Here is a 19,824-nt window from a genome sequence, read left to right as displayed (position 1 = left end):
TTCTGACGAAGAACCAAACTGTCTGCGCTTTTAAATGGCTGAATTAGTTTTTGTTTTACATAAAAAAATTTATTTTGTATAAAAAATGCACATCCCATTTATATTAATGCGCTTCATCACAAGTGATTTTCTGGATCTAAAACTACTAAGACATCTCTGTAAGCGTTACCACGGTCTTTTACGTTGATCGTCACATACAATACTCTCGTATAGTTGGGATTGGATTATTCCTGGGTTACATAGCCAGGGAAATACCTTGGACTTCCTACCAGGAAATTAAGGAGTGCAAGGCAATCCTGGAAATCCTACTAAAAACCATCTATATATTTTCCAACATCTTTAAGCAAAAACGAATTTAAAATCACAATTTTCAAAATGGCTGAACGATCGAAAGTTGAAAAGTCGGATTGATTTCCTAAGAAAAAAAATCCCTGTCAAGCAAACCTGCAAGCTGCTAGGTGCATTTCCAGAAATATAAAAAAATCAACGTTTTTACAAATTTTTTGAAAAATTGTAGATTCCCTTTTGAACGGTTTTAAATTGACGCGAAATCATTTCTATGCTGAACCAAGCTCTTTCATTAAAAAAAATGAATGCAAAATATTTAAATTTTTGTCTATAACGTAGTCCAAACGCATATTTTTGCATAAAGAAGCCATCAACCACAATCTCGGCTTTGTGTAAATCAACAAAATTTGTTTTTAAGTTTTCAAATGACAAGATAAGTCTTCAATTGACAAAAGCTAGCTCAAATTTTTTAAGAAAACTTCTTCACGGTAGAAGCTCAAAATGCCATGAGAAAATCCTGCATTATTACGTTTTCGGAACGGTTTGCATTCCTCGGCAAAATTTGTTTTTCAGCAAAAACTTGGCAGTGCCTAGCTGGTTTCTGACAAAAAAATAAAAACCGACTCAGGAAGTCTCGGGCAACCCCTAAAAAACTTAGCCATGAATTTTTCATCTGACGCATGGAATTTCTTGGACAGGTGACTCGAGTTGCTTTTTTCAGTGAAATAAAAACTGTTATGAGAAAAACTCACCAACCTCACAATTATAGTCAGTTTTTTTCAAAAATTTGTACAACAACAATAAAATTTGATCAGAAATTTTGTTTTGAAAGAAATTTCTGTGACTGACGTTCGATGTGACTTTTTTGAATTCATGGTTATATATTTTACTATGTAAACTGATAAATAATAAAAATCTTTCGGGGCAAAAATTTGAGTTTGCTAGCCATCCTTTCAATTCCCTGATTACTTGCAAATACATTTTAAATTTTAAAATACATTGTTTTCTGAAAATTACCACGCCTAACGATCTATTTCATTTTTTGTTTTGATTCAAAACAATTTTTAATATATGAACGCGGTCGATACTAACTTGTCCAACTAACTTTTTCAAATAAAAAAAGAACTTGGCTAACGATTCGACAAAAGAATAGATAATAGGGAAAAAAAATCTTCTTCTAGGATTTCTATCAAACACTGAAAATTTATCATTGTCTTTTTTGAGAGCAAGCAGTCTTTCAAAGTTCGATGGAGAAAAATGAGCACATATCATTTAAAAATGTATAAAAAAAGCTTTCTTTCAAATGAATGCTGCTAGGCAAAAAAGTAGAGAAATAAAGTGAGGTTTGAGACGTAATTAAATGTCTGTTTTTTTTCTAAAGTTATGTTTCTGAATATTTCTGAAAAAAGTGCTTAAAGCCTACATTTTTCATAGTAGCTGACGGAAAAACGTTTGAAAACCAGACATGAAACCTGTTAGGAACCTTTCCATAATTTAAACGAAATCAACTCTTTAACAAAATTTTTGAAAAAATGACGCTTTTTTAAACGGTTTTAAAATGACGCGAAATCAGTTTTATGCTGAATCAAGTTTTTCATTAAAAAAAAAGAATTAAAAAATGCTTAAATTTTTCTGTATAACGTAGTCCAACATCAAATTTTTGCACAAATTAACCATCAACCAAAATCTCGGCTTTGTATAAAACTACAATTTTTGTTTTCAGTTTTCAAATGGCAAGATTAATCTTCACTTGTGTAAGTTGTCAAAAGCAAATTCAGATCAACTTAATCTAAACTTAAAATTTTTCGTTGGATAACAGTTCAGTTAAAGACAAATCTGTTTGCAAAAACATATCGAGACAAGAATGCTACAAAAGAGAAACAACTGAGTGAAAAAAAAACTGTTTTGAAATCAACATTTTGGTTTAAATTTGCAATAAATTTTTCAAAAACATTTTTTATTGCTGGGTAATATGTCAAAGACAGATTTCAGATCAACTTAAGTTAAATTTCAAATGTTTTGTTGAAACACAGTTAAAGTAAAGACAAATTTCTTTGTAAAAAAGATTCGAGACAAGAATCGTACAAAAGTGAAACAACAGAGTGAAAAAGAAAATTATTATTTTTAAGTAAACATATTGAATGAAATTTACAAAAAGTTTTTCTTTTAAATATTTTTTTGTTGTTGGGTAAAAACTCAAAACTAGACTTCAGATCAATTTAAACTAAAATTACTAATTATCATTAGGTCAATTTAAAACGAAAACAAATCTGTTTGAAAAAATGAATCGAGACAAGAAGGCTACAAAAAAGGAGAGCGGGTAAAACTTGCAAAACAAAAACTCTCTCTTTACTTCATCCTCCAAAATGCCAAGTACAATATGTCTTCTGTGGCATCCAGTAAGTCAAACTTTCGATCAACTAGCTGTCATCCTTTCGATTTGACTAAGCTTCTGATTTAGATTAACTCAACGCCTAATACTTTGATGTTAAACTGCGAAAAGCTTATGTATTCAAAATTAGTTGAACTTGCCGAAAATTAAATCCCCCCTGGTTCTCCCGGAAATAAATGAACGTCAAACAAAGTCACTGTTTCATCCAACTTTAGAAAAAAGAAGCAAAAAAAACTGAGTTTAGGTGGCTTTCGACTTTTTAACAAGCCATTTCGGGCAGAAAATTTATCAAGTTTAAACGGCAATCAAGTCAAACAGGGCTTTGCCCTGATACAAGCAATCTTGTTTTATTTTCAAACTTTTGGCATCACAAGTTTTCAGTGGGTATAAATTAAATTGAAATTTTATTTTCATTGAACAAAATTTTGTTTTGAGAAAATCTCACCATCCACACATTTTTAGTCAGTTTCTATCAAAATTTGAGATTCTACAAATTAATATTATAGTATAATCAATACTTTTGTTTTAAAATAAAACTACTGTGATTTATTTTTGAACGACTTTTTTAATATAACTTACATTAGAATCTTTATTTTTTAGACATTTTCACAGCTTTTAACATAGTTATTGAACTAGTTTAACAAAATTTTCCCTCAGTTTAAATTGAAAGGAAGACGCAAAGTGGTATCTAAGGGTAATGTATTCAGTCAATTAAACTGATAAAAGATCGTTCTTTTTGCGGCAAAAATTCCAGTCACCATTTAACTTTTAAATTTTGTTTTGAGCCAAAAACTTATAAAATGTATAAAGCCAGCTGATATTTGTTTGATACATGTGATTCTGTTCTATGAAAAATTTTAGCTACAAAAACGTTTCACGATTCTACGCAAAAATTAGAAAATTGAAAAAAAATCTCAAAGAGACCTATCAAACATTGGAATTTTATAATCGGTATTTTTTTGAAGAGTTCTCAAAATTAGCGGTCTTGCAAAACAAATATTAGTACACTTTTTGTGTCCTTTTGTTCCCACAAATTAGCAGTGGATAAGAAAAATCCGTAAGACGATATGATATGACTTAAATCTGCGCAAAGTCTGCCACAAATTCTTAAGTGTTTTTGAACAAAAAATCTCAAAATTATTTAATTTTATGTGCTGCTTAAATTACTTGAGCATTAAAATTTTTGAGCCAAATTTAACTTTTCTATAAATCTGAAATTGCTATAAGCGCACAGGAAATAAGCTTAACATTAAGGTTCGTGCAATCTTTCTGAAATTTTTCGGCTATAAGTCAGAAATTGGTTCTTTCATTATAAAACTGCTTTTCAAATATAACTGCTAAAAAATTAAATTTTGAAAAGAAGTTGAAGTTGTGATACCAATCATAAAAATCATACATTTTTGTCTGCAATATTTGTATGACGAGCCATTTTTCATACAATTCAATTATTGAAATGATCGAATAGGTCTCTCCGATGATTAATCTGAAAAATATTAGGTGAGACCGGTTTTAGGCACATAACAAAAAAAGGAGATTGCTGGTGTCGGAGCGAAGCTTTGAATGTTTTAATTGCCCGTTAAAGTCTAAGTAATAACTACAAAAAATGTCGATTTTTGTCAAAATAAATTATTATGATTTTTTTTCTTCCGAAAATATTTTCCCACACGATATTCAAAAAACAAACCGATGCTAGCTTGCCTCAAATAAAATAAGAACGGTATATGAGCCGGAACATATCAGCCTACGCGTTCATAGTCTCAAACAATTCGCGCAAACAAATTGAACCAAATTAGCCAAACTGGAAATTTTCAAACCCGTCATACCTTAACTAAAATTGGCTATAAGTGATTTGAAATTTGAGCATTTCAACGCTGGTTTGTTGGCAAATAGCGGAAAAGGACTTGAACTACAGTAAATTTTGGAAAAGGAAACTAAAAAAATCAATACCTCTTATAGAGTTTATAAGAATTTACGTCCTTTTTTGAGCGAGGCATGTGGATAAAATTTTCCTTATAACATTATTAATTGACTACATTCGCATTGACTAACAGTTGCATTAGCAAAATGAATAACCAAAACCAAAACAATTTGTTCTATTCAATTTTTCTAAAATTTTTTGAGACTTTGATCTTTTGTTGCCGGGAAAGCTCTTTAGTAAGGTTCGAATTTATATTTTTCAAAGCTTAATTAGGTTTTTTCTTTACTCACTTGCTTTGATTGCCCCTAATTGAACTAAATAGCACAGTTTAAAAAAATAAACAAAGATGCCTGAATACAAAGTTTTTTTCCATTTCGTGGTCGGATGGTATAACACATGAAAAGAAAATCAAAAATGTATCCAAATCGATTTGCTGTGTGAAGAAGAAAGAGGGTGTGTCAGTTCAAGAAACCATTTCTGAACTATTGCTAAAAATACATCTGAGAGCAATCGGAACTTACGTTTGTCCGCCTTCATTTGAGATATATCCGAGTTAGACTTGGATAGTCTTCGGCCGAGCGCAACTTTATTGCGATTGTCTCCGAGAAATGGGTTCGGACTGCGACTTCGCGACTTACTACTACGGGACACGACTGACAGCGCCGTCGTTAGTTGACCCCGTAAATTAGACATAATATGTTGTAATTGGTTACTTATAATCAGTTATCAGTTATTAACAGTTGTTAAAAACCTCAGGCAACTCTGGCTAATCGATAGGTGCAACTTTTGAAATGAATTTTGAAGGCCTTCTTCAAAAAAATTAAGTTTTAAGCAATTTTACAAAAAGAGAACGATAAAATAAACGGTGGTAAAAACTTCAGGTAAGCTATGCATTAAGATTAGCATGGTAATGAAGAACAAAAGAAAATAGAACCAATTACTTAATGGTAATGGGACTGGCGAAAAGGTAATAACGTTATTTAAAAGTTCATAACGACGGCATTGGGATATCTAAAATTTCTCTAAAAGGAATTGTCGTCTTGGAAAAGGCGGTAAGTACTTTCCTTAAACTAAAACATTGGAGTAAAATAGCTTTTTATCTATAGATAGCAGAAGACGACTTCATTTGTTTTCTTAAAATCAAATCAACTGAAATTAGACCTGAAACTAAACAAAAACTCTAATTAAATGGCAGTTAAAAAAAGCAATGTATTTTTATCTTTCCATGCATGTAATTTTATCTGAATGCTTTATTTGGCTTTTTTTGTCAAGGGAGAAAAAGCACTGTGGCAAAATAAACCTGCTTATAACTTGTCTTATCAGCAATGTTCTAATGTGCCAAAAGTTGGTAATTAGTTGCTTAGTGAAGCACAAAATGCAAATTGGCAAAACAAAAATTGATTTTTTAACATTACATGCAAGTGTCACAAGATACCTGCCATAATAAACCCCCTTCACCTCTTTCACACCCGGCTAGGATGGCGCGGGGGATACGTCGAAAGGAGATTGAAGCGGAACATCCACTACCTCATCAACTTATTTTGGCTCCCTCTCATGAAAATGGGCAAAACAAACAAAATTGGGCTAAAATAATATAAATAATTGAGAGAAACCAGGATGGGGTAGAAAAATTTGTACCAGTTTGTTTTATGACATTACCTAGTGTTACCAAATTATCAGCTCTTTTTTTTGACAAATTAAAGAATATCCACCGATCCAAAATTTTGTGAAAGCGCAATTGGCGCTTATGTATGCATATAATTCAAAAGCGCGTGCAAAAAGAAATGTTTTTTTTTGACACAAACTTCCAGAAATTAATTTTTTCGGCAAGTTCATATTTTAGTTTTGTTATGTTGAAACTGCTTGATAAATTGAATTGGTGGCCTAATGAAGTGGACTAAATTTTCAAAATTATTTTCAAAATTGTTACCCTGAACCCCTCGAGAAAACTTTGATCAGCTTCAACAGAAGAGTCTATAAATTTCAAATTACAAAAAATAAGGTTTTGCGGAAGCACATTTCTTTTTTTGTTATAAATGAAAGCAGGTAAAGCAAACAACATCAAATTACATAACTTTGATATGGATGCAAAATCTAGATGGGTCCCTTATGTCATAAACTGAAAGATGCGAGAAAGTTAAAGAATTATGGCACGGATGAAAAGAGTTTAGCTTAGCTTTGATTTTACCCCATATTGATTTTGAAGTTGCGATGGCTTGAATGAAATTATAATTTCAGAGTACAGCTACAATGATGTGGTAAGTAGGGAAAGTATTAGTCTAAGACGTCCTTGTTTTCTCGACGCACAACCCCTAGGGATTCGGAAAACAGTTAAACCAACAGCCCATGTCTAGGAAAGAGTTCTACTTGAGTGGTACAACTTCTATTTAAGGCTTCAACGTGCACCATTCCTTTCAAGTCTGAGCAAAAACAAATTTGATCAAATTATTGAAAAAAAAATATTTGACAAAAGTATTTGAGAACTTGATGCGACTTTCCTTTGAAAAAATCCAATGAGCTCTCACAATATCCTATTGAAAAAGTAAAGCGGAAATGAAAAAATTAAACCTAGATAAAAACAAACATAAACGTACAGGTGTTTTGCGCTTGAATTGAACTGTAATAAGATTTTTGCATGACGAAGTTATCCATAAAAATGTCCAGGATTGATCGAGTTTGACTGAACTAACACATGTGCCACCCCCTGTTTTTTACAAATAAGGTAGGGGGAAAGTAGAAGTAGAATGAGAGGGGAAGGATGGAAGTTTAGCTGACGTCATTGCAAACAGAAAGCCCCCCCCCCCACCCCCTAAAACTTAGTATATATTGGCGCAAAAGGCGGTCAGCCAAAAATTGATATCTCGAAGAAGTACAAGGGGCGGGGGGGGGGGGGGTTTATGGAAGGTAACCGTTGGGTCGGCAGGGGGTCCAATCCCTGGTTTCATTATTTACAACGTTTGGGCTCTGTTGACCCAAAGGGAATGAGGGTCTTTTCGGTTATACCCCCCTAAAGGAATAAATTTAGCAATTCAAATTTTGGGTTGAAATTGAAAGCGGGAATGATTCTACGGTAAGATTAAGAGGGACAATCAAATCATCAATTTTTTTCAGTTCGCGCGCAATATGAAAAGAAAAACTGATGAAACCACTTAAACTTAAAACTGTAATTGGTTTTTCTAAATGTAGGAAGTTGACAATGAATTTGAAAATTGTATCTATTTTTTTTAATTGTTATAAGCAGCTTTCAGTAACTTTTTTTTTAAACTAAAAACAACGGTAATTTTTATCCTTAAGCTTGGAAATGAAGCAAAATGCTTATTTATTGCATTTCATATCAGAATCAGTTAACATTAATTTCAATATACATTTTTAAAATTTCTTTTTGCAAAAGGCCAACGTATACCTTTTACATAAATTTATAGTGCATATATACATTAACAATTTATGAAAAATATGATATTGGGCAATCAAGTCTAACAGACGTGAAAGTCAAACGCCAATCATTTTTTCGGAAATCAGCTTTTTTAGTCCTTAACTTCAGAGAATCAATATAGAGAAAACACATAGACAAAAATGTATTCTGAATGAGTATAAGGGTTATGAGCGATTATCTTCTTTTCACCTTTTGTGTTGGTTTTTGATATAATTTTCGCAAGTTGAGCATTTCTTCCTGAAACAAAACGACAATTTTTGAACGATTATTTGTAGTTTCAGGCAAAAAAAAATGATAGCTGCAATCAAAATTCAATTTGGGCCGTATTAGTGCTGCGGTTTAAAATTTTATTTCAATTTTCTTGTCTAATGATTTGCTCAAACGCAAGTAACTTTAAACTTTGTTGACTTTACTTAGTACACTAAATTTTAAACTTTACCAGACTGACAAACGACTATTAAAATATTTTTAAGGATAAACCGTAAAACGATGAAAAGTGAAATTTTAAAGCGCCTATGATCAGTTATGGTAGAATGTTACTGCTAAATTTGAACCAAGTATTTTTTTTGACAAACAGCTGAATTCGCCAAATTTTTTTAAACAAAACATGTTAATGCAAACTAAATGCAGACAACCGATTGAACAATTAACAGGATTATAACAACCGCGTTTTTATCACAGAATCAATCAGCTGCATAATTTTCCTTGATATATTATGATTGGCATGATACTGTTTTTGTAAATATTTGATTGACATTTATAGTTTGGCATTCTAACAAAATCACTTTTATCATCCTGATGATTTTTTGTATTTTACTTGGGAGCATTAATTTAAAAAAAAAGTTGTGAATTCAAACAACGAAGTTTTTTTTAAATTTCCGTTTTCATTCCGAGCATCTTGAACAGTCCGTAAACCTGAATATTTGAATTTTCTAACCCCTTTTTTGAAGTACCTGAGAATTTTTCTTGAATTTTTCTCAATTCACAAAACATATGCTTTAGAAAACGTTTGACTTGATTCCGAATTTTCAAGAAAACTCGAAAGATTTATTCGTGGGGTGTTTTTTTTCCGTACAATATAGGGCATCGTAACTAAGCGTTTTCGACATATGCCTTATAACATCTGAAAAATACCGTTGTCTTGAGCCCGAATATAATAAATTCCAAGTATTTCACCAGTGATTCATTTTTGCTAAGTTATAATGGTTCGAATGTGGGACTACTTTGGCGACTATAGTTCAAGCTGGTATAATGAACGCTCGATATGTTTCATTTTTTCGAAGCGTAAGCGACAAACTGAATCCTTCCAAATTGGATTGAGGCAAATAATACTCTTGATGTTCTGCTATACGTTAAAAAACATACCAGATGGGACTTAACATAAATAGTGGGTAACTTAAAAAAAATTATGTTCGAAATTTCTGATCATTTTGAATTATTTTATTAGAAATTGTTTGAAGCAAAAAGCTTGTAATCGACGATAAAGGGCAGTCGAAACGTTCAATGCTTTGTCTTGATACAACAGTCTAGTTTTATTTCGGTTTGTTTCCGATAGTTTTCACACCACACAAATTTTTAACGACAACATTTTCTATTTCGCGTCTAATAATGCATTATTTGGAATGAATTTTCAATTGCTTCTGTAAAAAGGTAAATATGTAAAAGAGCGCTTTCAAAATTCAAAAATAGCCCAATGGTTGAATCCATGTAACTTTTCTAAAAAAGTTACAGGTAAACCTTCGCCTTAATTTTAAGATCAAAACGAAAAACTTTCAGACTTTTCAAAAATCCATCGAAAACTGTTATTTGGAGTCGAAAATTGTCTGAACAGAAAAGAGTTACAGAAAAAATGGAAATTACAACAATGAAAAAAAAATCAAAAAACTTCATTTTAACCTCACGAGTCGGAGCGATACAACTCAAGTGGTGAGTGTGACCGAATGTTCTGTCTACCCTTTAAAGGGTGTGAAATGACTTTTAAAGACAAAATCAATTTTAAACAAAACGCTAGATAAAAATTTTATTGTTTCAAATTACTCTATTATTGTTTTTCATTGTTCCGAACCTTTTTCTCATATTTTCCATTGTTAGAAACAACTTTAAAATGAAAACTAAATCAAGCGTGCTTCGAAAATCCCAACTTTCAAAGGCTAGTGTTCTTATGAAAGTGGATTTTTGAAGAAAAAATTTTTTAGTTTTAACATTTTTGAGATGATGACAATTATCTACAAAAATCAACAGAACAACAAACAAACAACCAAAACAGAGCACTTACTTCGTTTTTTTGAAGAAATTTGAGCAAAATCAACGAACGCCGATCAAAATCACTTAATGAAATGAAACATAGAGCATATATTGAGCAAGTCTTAACTTTTTCTTAGCTTCACATCAGAAGGAGAATATGAGTGACTTTTATTATCCTAATTCAATAATAAAAAAAAACTAATCTAGGAAAAAAATTTTCTGTTTTTTTCCGGAAACGCGATAAAATTATTTAGAAGGGGGGAGGAATAGGCAAAAGGCGCCAACAACAAAACGGAACCAGAAAAACTATATGACTGAAGCTCTTATTAGCAGATTGATTTTCATCCTGTTATTAAATATTTAACGTGAATATTTTTTTGTAAACGATTCAATTTCATATCGAATTCCACACAAACTCACACATGTTTATTCGGAAGTTAAGATTTGGGCAAAAACGATTATTAACAGTTAGAAAACTGAAAGCTGAACTGTTTATTTACGCGGCCACTGTTTCCAATTTGTGGCGTCAAAAAATCTGAATTTTTCAATCAGCAACTTTTCTTTTGCAATAACTACTAAGATTTTGTTTTTACCTGCGTTTGGATCAGTTCTATTTTTAGACCAGATAGATCAGGCCTCCAACTTTTTTAGCTGGATGACTCAAAAATATCTTACAATTCATTTATAGAAAAAAAACGCAAATGTTGTTGTTGCTAAAATTGAAAACTTCAATTGTATTTAAGACGACCTCAGAGATAAACGAAGTAAATTTTCTATAAACGAAAATAAATTGAAATATAAAATTTCAAAAACTCAATAACTATAAATAGTAAAAACTATTAACAAAACCGACCAAGCAGTGAAATTAGAAAAGCAGATAATTGCATGCAGTTTACAAATCATTTTTTCATAGATTGATCAAATTTAAAAAAAATCAATTTAATTTTTTAGAAAGTAACTAAGCGAATAGAAACAGTTATTCGCTAATAAAACTGCAGAAAAGACTATTTTGAAAGCGCGAAAAAAAACAATAAGCTAACTCAATTTTTATCTGTTAATTGCGCCTATTTTTTTGAGGCCTCGCGGTATATTAAATACTATTGAATTTTTACTTATTGTAAACTTGCCTCAAAGCGTAAACTTGCCTCAACAGGAAATAGTTGTTTTTTTTTATAGAGTGAAAATGAAGATGAAACCAAATTTGTATTGATTTTCTTTGTTCATTTTCAATCATAAATTTAGCCACAAAACTTACGATCGAATTAATTTGCTAGGTATTTTGGATTGAATGAAGAGGTGAAGCTAAGAAGAATTTTTGCGTCCAGAACCCGAAAAAAAGAATTGAAGAAAATTGAAAATAGTAGTGAAAGAGTACAAAATATCAAAAAAAAATTTAAATTTTATGTCTTCATTTTATACCCCACACCCCAAGTAAAAAGAAACACAAAAATGTGTTTAACGTATTGTATTGTTATATAAAGACCAGCTTGCTGTCCTTATTTTTCCGAATCTTGAAGAAAGTGACGCAATATTTGAGCTCGGGTGCTTTTTCCTCCAGACAAAAATTGACTTTAAGTAAATTTTTTGCCAGAATTTTTTATCAATCAAACAGTGTTGTTGCTTTGAGCTCAAATTAAAGAAGTTTTGCACCTGTGATTGTTTTAGTTAGGTTATGGAAATTTAATCATTGTCAATTTGAGACAACAAACGCTCGATATGTTTTGCGGAATTAACTCCCAAAAATGGTTCCAAATTGGCAAATTTGGCTGAAGAAAGCTATTTGGACTATTAAATATTTCAATCTAAGCAAGAAATACGGTTTTTGCACTTTGCTTAATGTGTGGAGTGATTATTTAAAAAAAAGCAAAAAAAATTACGATAATCGTTTTTTTTTTGAAAGTTTCATTATTTTTCAAAGCGAGTAGTACTCAATAGAACTTAAAACGGAGTCGGAATGTTCCGGGCTTCACACGGTATGAGCAGCCTTGTTTCAATTGAGAATAGTTTTTTCCCCTGTCAATGCCCTGAATGTTCCGACTGCCTTTTAAGGTCTATGGAGCAGTATTAACATGGAAAATTTAAATGTAATAAAATAAAATTAAATTTTTTTTTCTTATAATTTTGAGATTTGTTGTGAAACGCCATAGTGAGTTCAAAGTGATAGATTTTTCTCCTATTAAAAAATTGCATTCAAAATTAACAAACTTTTCTAAAAAGTTTGAGATTTTGCTCCAATTGAAAAATCAATTATCGCATATAATCTTTCTTGAACCAATTTGGAAACGATTTCTAAAACGGATTAAATCTAGCTCACGCGTTGATAGCGCGAAATTTATCGCGCATTAGTTGTCATAAATTGGCCAAAATGGCAATCTTTAAACCCCCATAACTTCACAAAAAATGATCACAGGTGAAATATCTTTTCAAGTTTAAGCTCAAGACAGACAACAATAGCTTTCGAATGATGTAAAAAAAATTGTTCAAAAATTGCTATTTGAATAGTCGAAATTTGCCTGAAGAAAAAACCCATCCCGAGGAAAAAATATTCCGTTACTTTCGTTACGAAAGTCGGAACAAAAACCACCCAAAGCTTGAAGCATAAGTTTTCTGTCTTTTTGAAAAATTGGAACAGTTATTGATCTATTAGACCAAAGTTGAAGTTATTACAGGTTCTTCATTCAAATTACTAGTTTTCAACAAAATTATCGAACAATTTATTATTTTTAAACAATTTTTTTGACTTTCAAGCTAAAAACAAATCGAAATATATTTTTTTGAAGCATCGCATTTACCTTTCGGTCTGCAGTTTGCGAGTTTTTCCTCTGAAAAATATTTTCATGGCAGATCGCCGTTGAATTAAAATTGTTTTAAATTTTGTGTTGAAACTATTGTTTTTCAAACCTATTAAAAAGACGTCTCTGAAAAGAAGGCAATCGTTTTTCTTTGTTATTCTAATATTTCAAAGGTAGGTTCAGCAGCTGCGTTGCACTTTTAACGGTATTCACTGTCTCAGTTTCAAAAGTAGTTCCAATAAGTTGACCAATAAAACTATAAGTTGTGCAAAAATGTTATTAACGTTGTTCAACACATTTTTCTAAGGTTCCAAGACAATTTTGAAGATCATATTTTGTGATTCAAAAGTAAAGCGGTCCCAAATAAACGGTCAACTTTGAAAAATGAATGAAAACAAAAAAAACGACGCAATTTGAATAATTAAAAATCATTTCGCATAATACCATTTCATCAGTTGAAACAAAAATCAGGAAATAATCTCTGTGAGGGTCAGCAATTGTACAAAAACCATCAAACCGTGCCCGTAGAAATATTCAGTAGCGAGCCAGTGTATGGGGTCAGGGCCGACCGCCACATTCAAGTTGGGTTGCTAATATTTTTTCCCGAGAACCATCCTTTGGTATAGTTTTAAGACAGCCATTTCTGGCCGACCAACCAGAAATGGCTGCTTTGTTGGTTGTCCTTGACTGTCCAAATGTTTTATAAAGTTACCCTTGGCGCCATTATGTACTAAATTGCGGCTTGAAAAACCGCGAGTTTTCTGTCAAGTTTTCTCTAAAAAGTGCTCAAAACAGGCATTTTTTCAAAACTGCTTGCAATTGTCTGAAATTATTCGTGTTAGTTGTCTTTTTTGTAAGAGAGTAAAAAATAAGGGGCTTTCATTTTCATCATTGCATGTTAACTAGCAAAACCTTATTGAATCAGCATTAACATAAGGAGCGCTTCAGTTCTGAATAACTGAAAAGAGATCTTAGCAGCCTCGTTTAAATTTCCAAGCCAAGAGGAAGTGTGACAGGAAATGAACACTAGTTTAACTCAAATTAGGGAACAAAATGTAGTCTATAAGCAGATAGTGTGAAATAAAAGATTAAACAAATATCCCGAATAGCAGTGACTTTTTCTAGAAAAATCTTTGAGATCTTCTTTGACAACCCTGGCGCCACCTAACAACCCCCTCCTACGCTTAAGTTTCATTTCCCTCCCCCTAAATTTCAAATCTTCCAATTTCACATTGCTTTTGCGACTAAACGCTTTTGCTATAAAAGCATGTAAAAGCGTTATTTTGACTGCGTACCTGATTGATATTACGATGTTAAATTTGTCCGTTGGTTTTTTAAGGTTGTCTAGCTTTATTACATGATAAATATTACGTTGATTAAACTTTCGAAATTGAAACCCAAAAGTGGGAAATGGAAAATAAGCGAAAACTCCAAAGTCTATCGGACATATGAACTTACCCGCACTGACAAAAATGAATTAAGATTGATTTTAATAGGAAAAAAGTATGTAGATTTAAATGAGATCGTTTTTAGTATGAAAAATTACGAAGATTAAATGTGAAAGGTTAAGATTGCTTTGGATCAATTTCAAATCAATTTTAATTGATCTTAAATCCCAGCTAAAAATGATCCACGTCGATCAAATTTAATCATTTTTTAAATTGATTGTTTATATTAAATCGTCTTAAATTGTTTATGTGTTTTGAGGGATTAAGACTGATTTAAATCATTTTTTTAATTCGAATTTCAACCGTTTCAACTTTGCGTTGTATTGATTCTTGCCCATCATAAAAGACCAATTACACCTAAAATAACAAAAAGTAGCATAAATAAATAGTTTTTAAAGAAAATCTATAGCATTTTATTGCTTCCTTGTATATTTTGAGCTCAAAATTGGATGTTTTTTAAAAAAAATTGAGCTTCAAAAAGTGACCGTTTTTTGGACTTTTTACGTAGGTTTCTTGCCTAATATCTGATTTACAATGATAGTTTTTAGTGATTTTATTACAAATTATTAAATTCAAAGTATGATTTATTGTGACCCTTTTCTTGATATGTTACTCAGGTTATTGCCATAAATCTGATTAACAATGACAATTTTCTATAATTTTGTTGCACAATTTTGAGCTCAAAATTTGAAATACCGATCATTTTCTTGATTTGTTCTATAAATTTTTTGCCTAAAATACAACGATATTTTTTGATGATTTCAATGTATTTTTTTGAGCTCAAAATTTGATTTATTGTGACCCTTTTCTTGATATGTTACTCAGGTTATTGCCCTAAATCTGACAAGCAATGACAATTTTCTATAACTTTGTTGCATATTTTTGAGCTCAAATATGAGTTTAGATCGAATACTTTTTGATTTGTCGCATAAATTTTTGCCAAAACTCTAATTTACAATTAGATTTTTGATGATTTCATTGCAAATAATAGAGCTCAAAATTTGATTTATTGTAACCCTTTTCTAGATTTTTTATTTAAAAGGATGGAGTTTATTGCAGTTTTTAATACTCAAAATCTGATTTTAGTGGACCACTTTTTTCAACTCTCTAACATCTAACCCGAGTGTCTTTATTTAAGAAATCAAGAATAAAATATTTCAATTACTTTTTTTAAATTGCCTGTTTTTTTGCCGTGTCAGCAGAAAAATCGATTTAAATTGATTTGCTCAGGGGTCTTTTAATATTAATTTAAATGGATTTTTTTTATGATTCAGATGGACTTAGGTGAAATTCGGGTGGATTTTAGGGAGTCAGAAAATCCATCCAAATCGATTTAAATCGATTTAAAATCCATTTCAGTTCCCAAAATTAAAACTGTTAATCAATTTTGATCAAATTAAAATCAATACAAATCAATCCAAAATCATCCTGATACATTTTGCGAGAACAAATAATAGCATCGTTGAACTTATTCATCTAATACAGAATTGCCACCCATTTAAAGAAAAGCATTAAATTAGCATTAGCGCCTTCCATATATAAAAAAAATCAGATTTTGATAAATTCTGATTGGTCGAAAATTCGACTAACTTAATCTACCTAACAATTATCAATTTTCTTGGAACGGGGTGATTTCTAAGAAGATCCGCATATCGCTAAGAGGTTGCAGCCTCGCATAGTTTAGTTACTCTTTTCAGGAAGGTCAAGTTTTCCAGAAGGTTCAAGCAGCCTCTTTATTTCATCGCATCCAAGGTTGGCTAGCCAAAATTTTTACTTTTTGTTGTGAAAAATGAGATATTTGCCGAATAATCAAAGGAGGCACTTTCATGGGACACTGTCATTATCATGTATCCGATAAAGTGATACTGCAGTCTGTCAAATATAGTTAAGCAAAGCTTTGAAATCACCTCAATCATAAGCACATCGTTTAAAAAACAGGAAACTTGATGAGGCACTTATTTTAGTTTAAAACACTTTTAACTATTAAAGAATCAAGTGTATTTGCCATTATTCAAATCTGGGGTGTTTTGAAAAATTATTATTTTTAAATTTAGACAAAATATTTATGATTTCATTCAAGTTCACATTTGTTTATATTCATTTATTACATGGAAGACAAAATAGATGCTGGATCTACTCAACAATCCAAAAAATCCAACCTAAGAGTAACTAGTGAAGAACTTTTCTACCTCTAAAAACAAGAGTTTTCTTTAGAGGCATCTAAGTTTGCTGCATTCTGACTGGTCGAAATTCGCTAACTTAATCTACTTATGAACCATCCTCCCTTTTTGCAAAGAGGGAAATTATTAAGCAGATACCCCGCTCCAAACAAGGTTGCTTGTATCGAATCTAAATGTTTCGATGGCCGTTTAAAGCCATAGAAAAATTTTTTTCTTGCCAAAGTTTGACAAATTAAAAAAACTCAAAATCTTTTATTTTCCCCCAGTTTTTTATTCACTGGTGTTTGCTCCATTGATAAGTAAGGATGGGTGCTGCCTCTTTGCCATTTTAGTCATTAACTTCAATAATTCAAATATATGCAACTCCCCGACGCAACAGAACTCAAATTTGTCTTTTAGTTTCCGGAGGATGTCTGTTTTTCGTAAGTTGAAGCAATTGCGGAGTATCAATTTTTGTAGTTTTTCAATTTTAACAAATTGGGTTTTAGTAGCAGTTCCATATATTAGTACAGAATGTTGATAGTTTGATTGAATATAGGTTTTGTGAATGATTAGAAGTTGGTTTTGAGTATAAGTTTGACGCAAATGTTGTTAGGTGGACGAACTTCGAGATGTTCGTTTAAAAACCTTTTTAATATGCAACCTGAAACTCAATTTAGCATCCAGATTTAAAAAATTATATTTTATGGACGTTTCTCGATTGGGTTAATTTTGGTCCAATTTTTAGATTTAATGTTTTATCCTGGTTAAAAACAGAAACAAAAAGCTCAACAACGTAGTTTAATTTTAACTGTCAATAACGAATGTTCGTTTTGGAAATTTTAGTTAAGAAAATGTTGACACTTACATCCTTGTTATCTCATTTTGAGTTAGTTTTAACAAAAAAGTGTCAGCCACCAAAGTTTCCTGAAATAAAATTATTAAACTGATAAACACAAACAATTTCGGAATTTTGAAATCAAAGATTTGTTGGATAAAACTGACATTTTTTCAGCCTAATCGGTTTCCTTAACTTTACCCCTTGTCTCTGAGCCAAAAACGTTGCGACATTTAAATGATAGTTGGTTGCTCTAATATTCGGAGCACTCCTATGATTCGAGAAGGAGCTATGCCGGGGTTTTGCTTTCTGAGATACTCATCGCAACTTTACAAAGTTTGATTGAAACAAATTTTAAACATAAAAAATTTGGGAAAAATCCTGGCTTTCTTGTTTCTATTATTTCGACTTTCAAAATAAACTGAATGTGAATGCGCATTGTGGTTCAGTCTTGTTTATCTTCTTAAAGAGCCACTTTTGAATTTCAAACAAAATTTTTCACAATCTGAAAGGTAGTTTTAGCATAGAAATGAGAACTAGAATTGAAAAAAAGAGCTCTCTCTCTCTCTCTAAAAAAAATCATTTACAATCAAAATCCGTAGCAAATAAGAAGTTTTAATATTTACCATTTGGGCTAATTTGTGAAGTTTAACGCGCGATGTTTTTGTGCTATTTATGCCCAAGCGCCGATTCAATCCTGCTCTGAAACTATTCCAAATTGACTCGAAATAAGCTATTTGGTCTTAGTGATATATTACAAGACGCTAATTATATCATTTTGTAATTCACATTGTGGGGGTTTGAGTTTTTTCGACTATTTTTTTCTTTATTTGAACATTCAGCTATTTTTAAACTCATATATTTTTTGCAAATAAAAAACTTAAACTTTTGAAAAAAGGTTCATCGAAATTATTCAATAGACTTTAGAGGGCAGTCGAAACATTCAGGGCTTTGGCCTGAAACGAGCAGTCTTGTTTATTTGCGCAAGTTTTATTCATTTTTTAAGCTGTGCTTAAAAATGAATAAAAGAGTCTTCCTCGTTGTACAAAAAGCGTTTGAAAAAACGAATAAAAAGATAAAATAAGGCAATTTTTTTAAACGTTTTTGAAGTGATTACTGTAGTCAGAACACACTGTACTAGCTGCACAGCTATCGACTTCCCATATTCATTCTCAAATAATTTTGTACGGAAAAAATGTTGATAAAAATTATGCGAAAAACGCTTGCATGCAAGTTATGCTGATCTTTGAGCAAGCCAAATGTGGATATTGTGAAGATAAGTATGTTTCATGGGTAATTTTTTGTGGGAAAAAGAAAAATTTTCGACCCTTGTGATATTTTTGAGCAATGAAAAACTTTTCAAGACGATGGACGTTTGCATCAATTTAATGTACAAATGAAGCGCTTTTAAGCAACATTTCGAATATAAACGCCGGTCTGTCTAGGCGCTGGTCTGTCTAGCAGCCGGTCTGTCTATGTCTACCATGATAACATTTAGCTGTATTTACATCAGAGCGAATACGCTTTCTGAACAAGTTTTTCAAGTATTCAATTGAGAAAAATTCTTTTTAATTCACCCACTTGATTATTTTCAAGTTCGTTTGTGAGACAATTTATCGAAGGTATGTCATCTCATCTAACCTGAACAACATTTCTTCTGATTTCAACAGAGAGAAATGCAAACAAACTAAAAAAGTGGGACAGAAAAAAAAATTGAAAAAATATCAAAATCAAGGCCTGCGCAGCCGAAACACGTCAAAATGAAACCAAGGCAACAGTCATCATAGTGAAGTAGAGCCTTTTTTATTACGATCTGTATAGCTTTGTATGATTTTTGGTGTTTTGCACTGTAAATGCACCGCAACACAAACTGCATGTGAATAGCTCTTCAAAATAGAGGTTAAGAAATTATAACTGACCTTCGTATTTGGAGTTCTCTTCAGTAACTGAACAGTTGACCGATTGGGCAGGCGGGGAGTTGGATGCACTGCTGTCGAGAGGGAGTTGGTAGGCGGGGTTGTGGAGGGAGGCAGGGGACATTGGTCCACCACTGCCTACCCCGTGGCTGCTTGGAGAGGGCGACACAGACATGCGACGACTACTGATTTGCGAAGTGTCACTTGCCACGCGAGAAGTTACTGTAAAATAATCCACTTTAGAAAATCAGGTCACATAATAACACTTGATAGTTAAAGTGAAAACAGATAACTGATGATGACGCAGTTATTTCTGATTACTATTTTTATATCGAGTTTTATGGAAACTTCAACAGTAGTTCTTAACCCATTTTTTTAGTTTTCGAAAATAACGAA

General features: G+C 31.7%; 1 protein-coding gene across 1 annotated transcript in view; it reads right to left on the bottom strand.

The window, feature by feature from the left end:
- Nucleotides 1-19,824, bottom strand: part of LOC134851937 (double C2-like domain-containing protein alpha) — a 49,370-nt gene that overhangs the window by 13,150 nt on the left and 16,396 nt on the right. The window contains 2 exon segments of the mRNA XM_063868212.1: nt 8,221-8,268; nt 19,432-19,650. Coding sequence (XP_063724282.1) covers nt 8,221-8,268; nt 19,432-19,650 — 267 coding nt within the window.

The sequence above is a fragment of the Symsagittifera roscoffensis genome, chromosome 7 (genome assembly GCF_963678635.1).
Source record: "Symsagittifera roscoffensis chromosome 7, txSymRosc1.1, whole genome shotgun sequence".
Taxonomy (NCBI): Eukaryota; Metazoa; Xenacoelomorpha; order Acoela; family Convolutidae; genus Symsagittifera; species Symsagittifera roscoffensis.
Note: the sequence above shows the minus strand (reverse complement) of the source record. Positions and strands in the feature narration are given on the sequence as shown.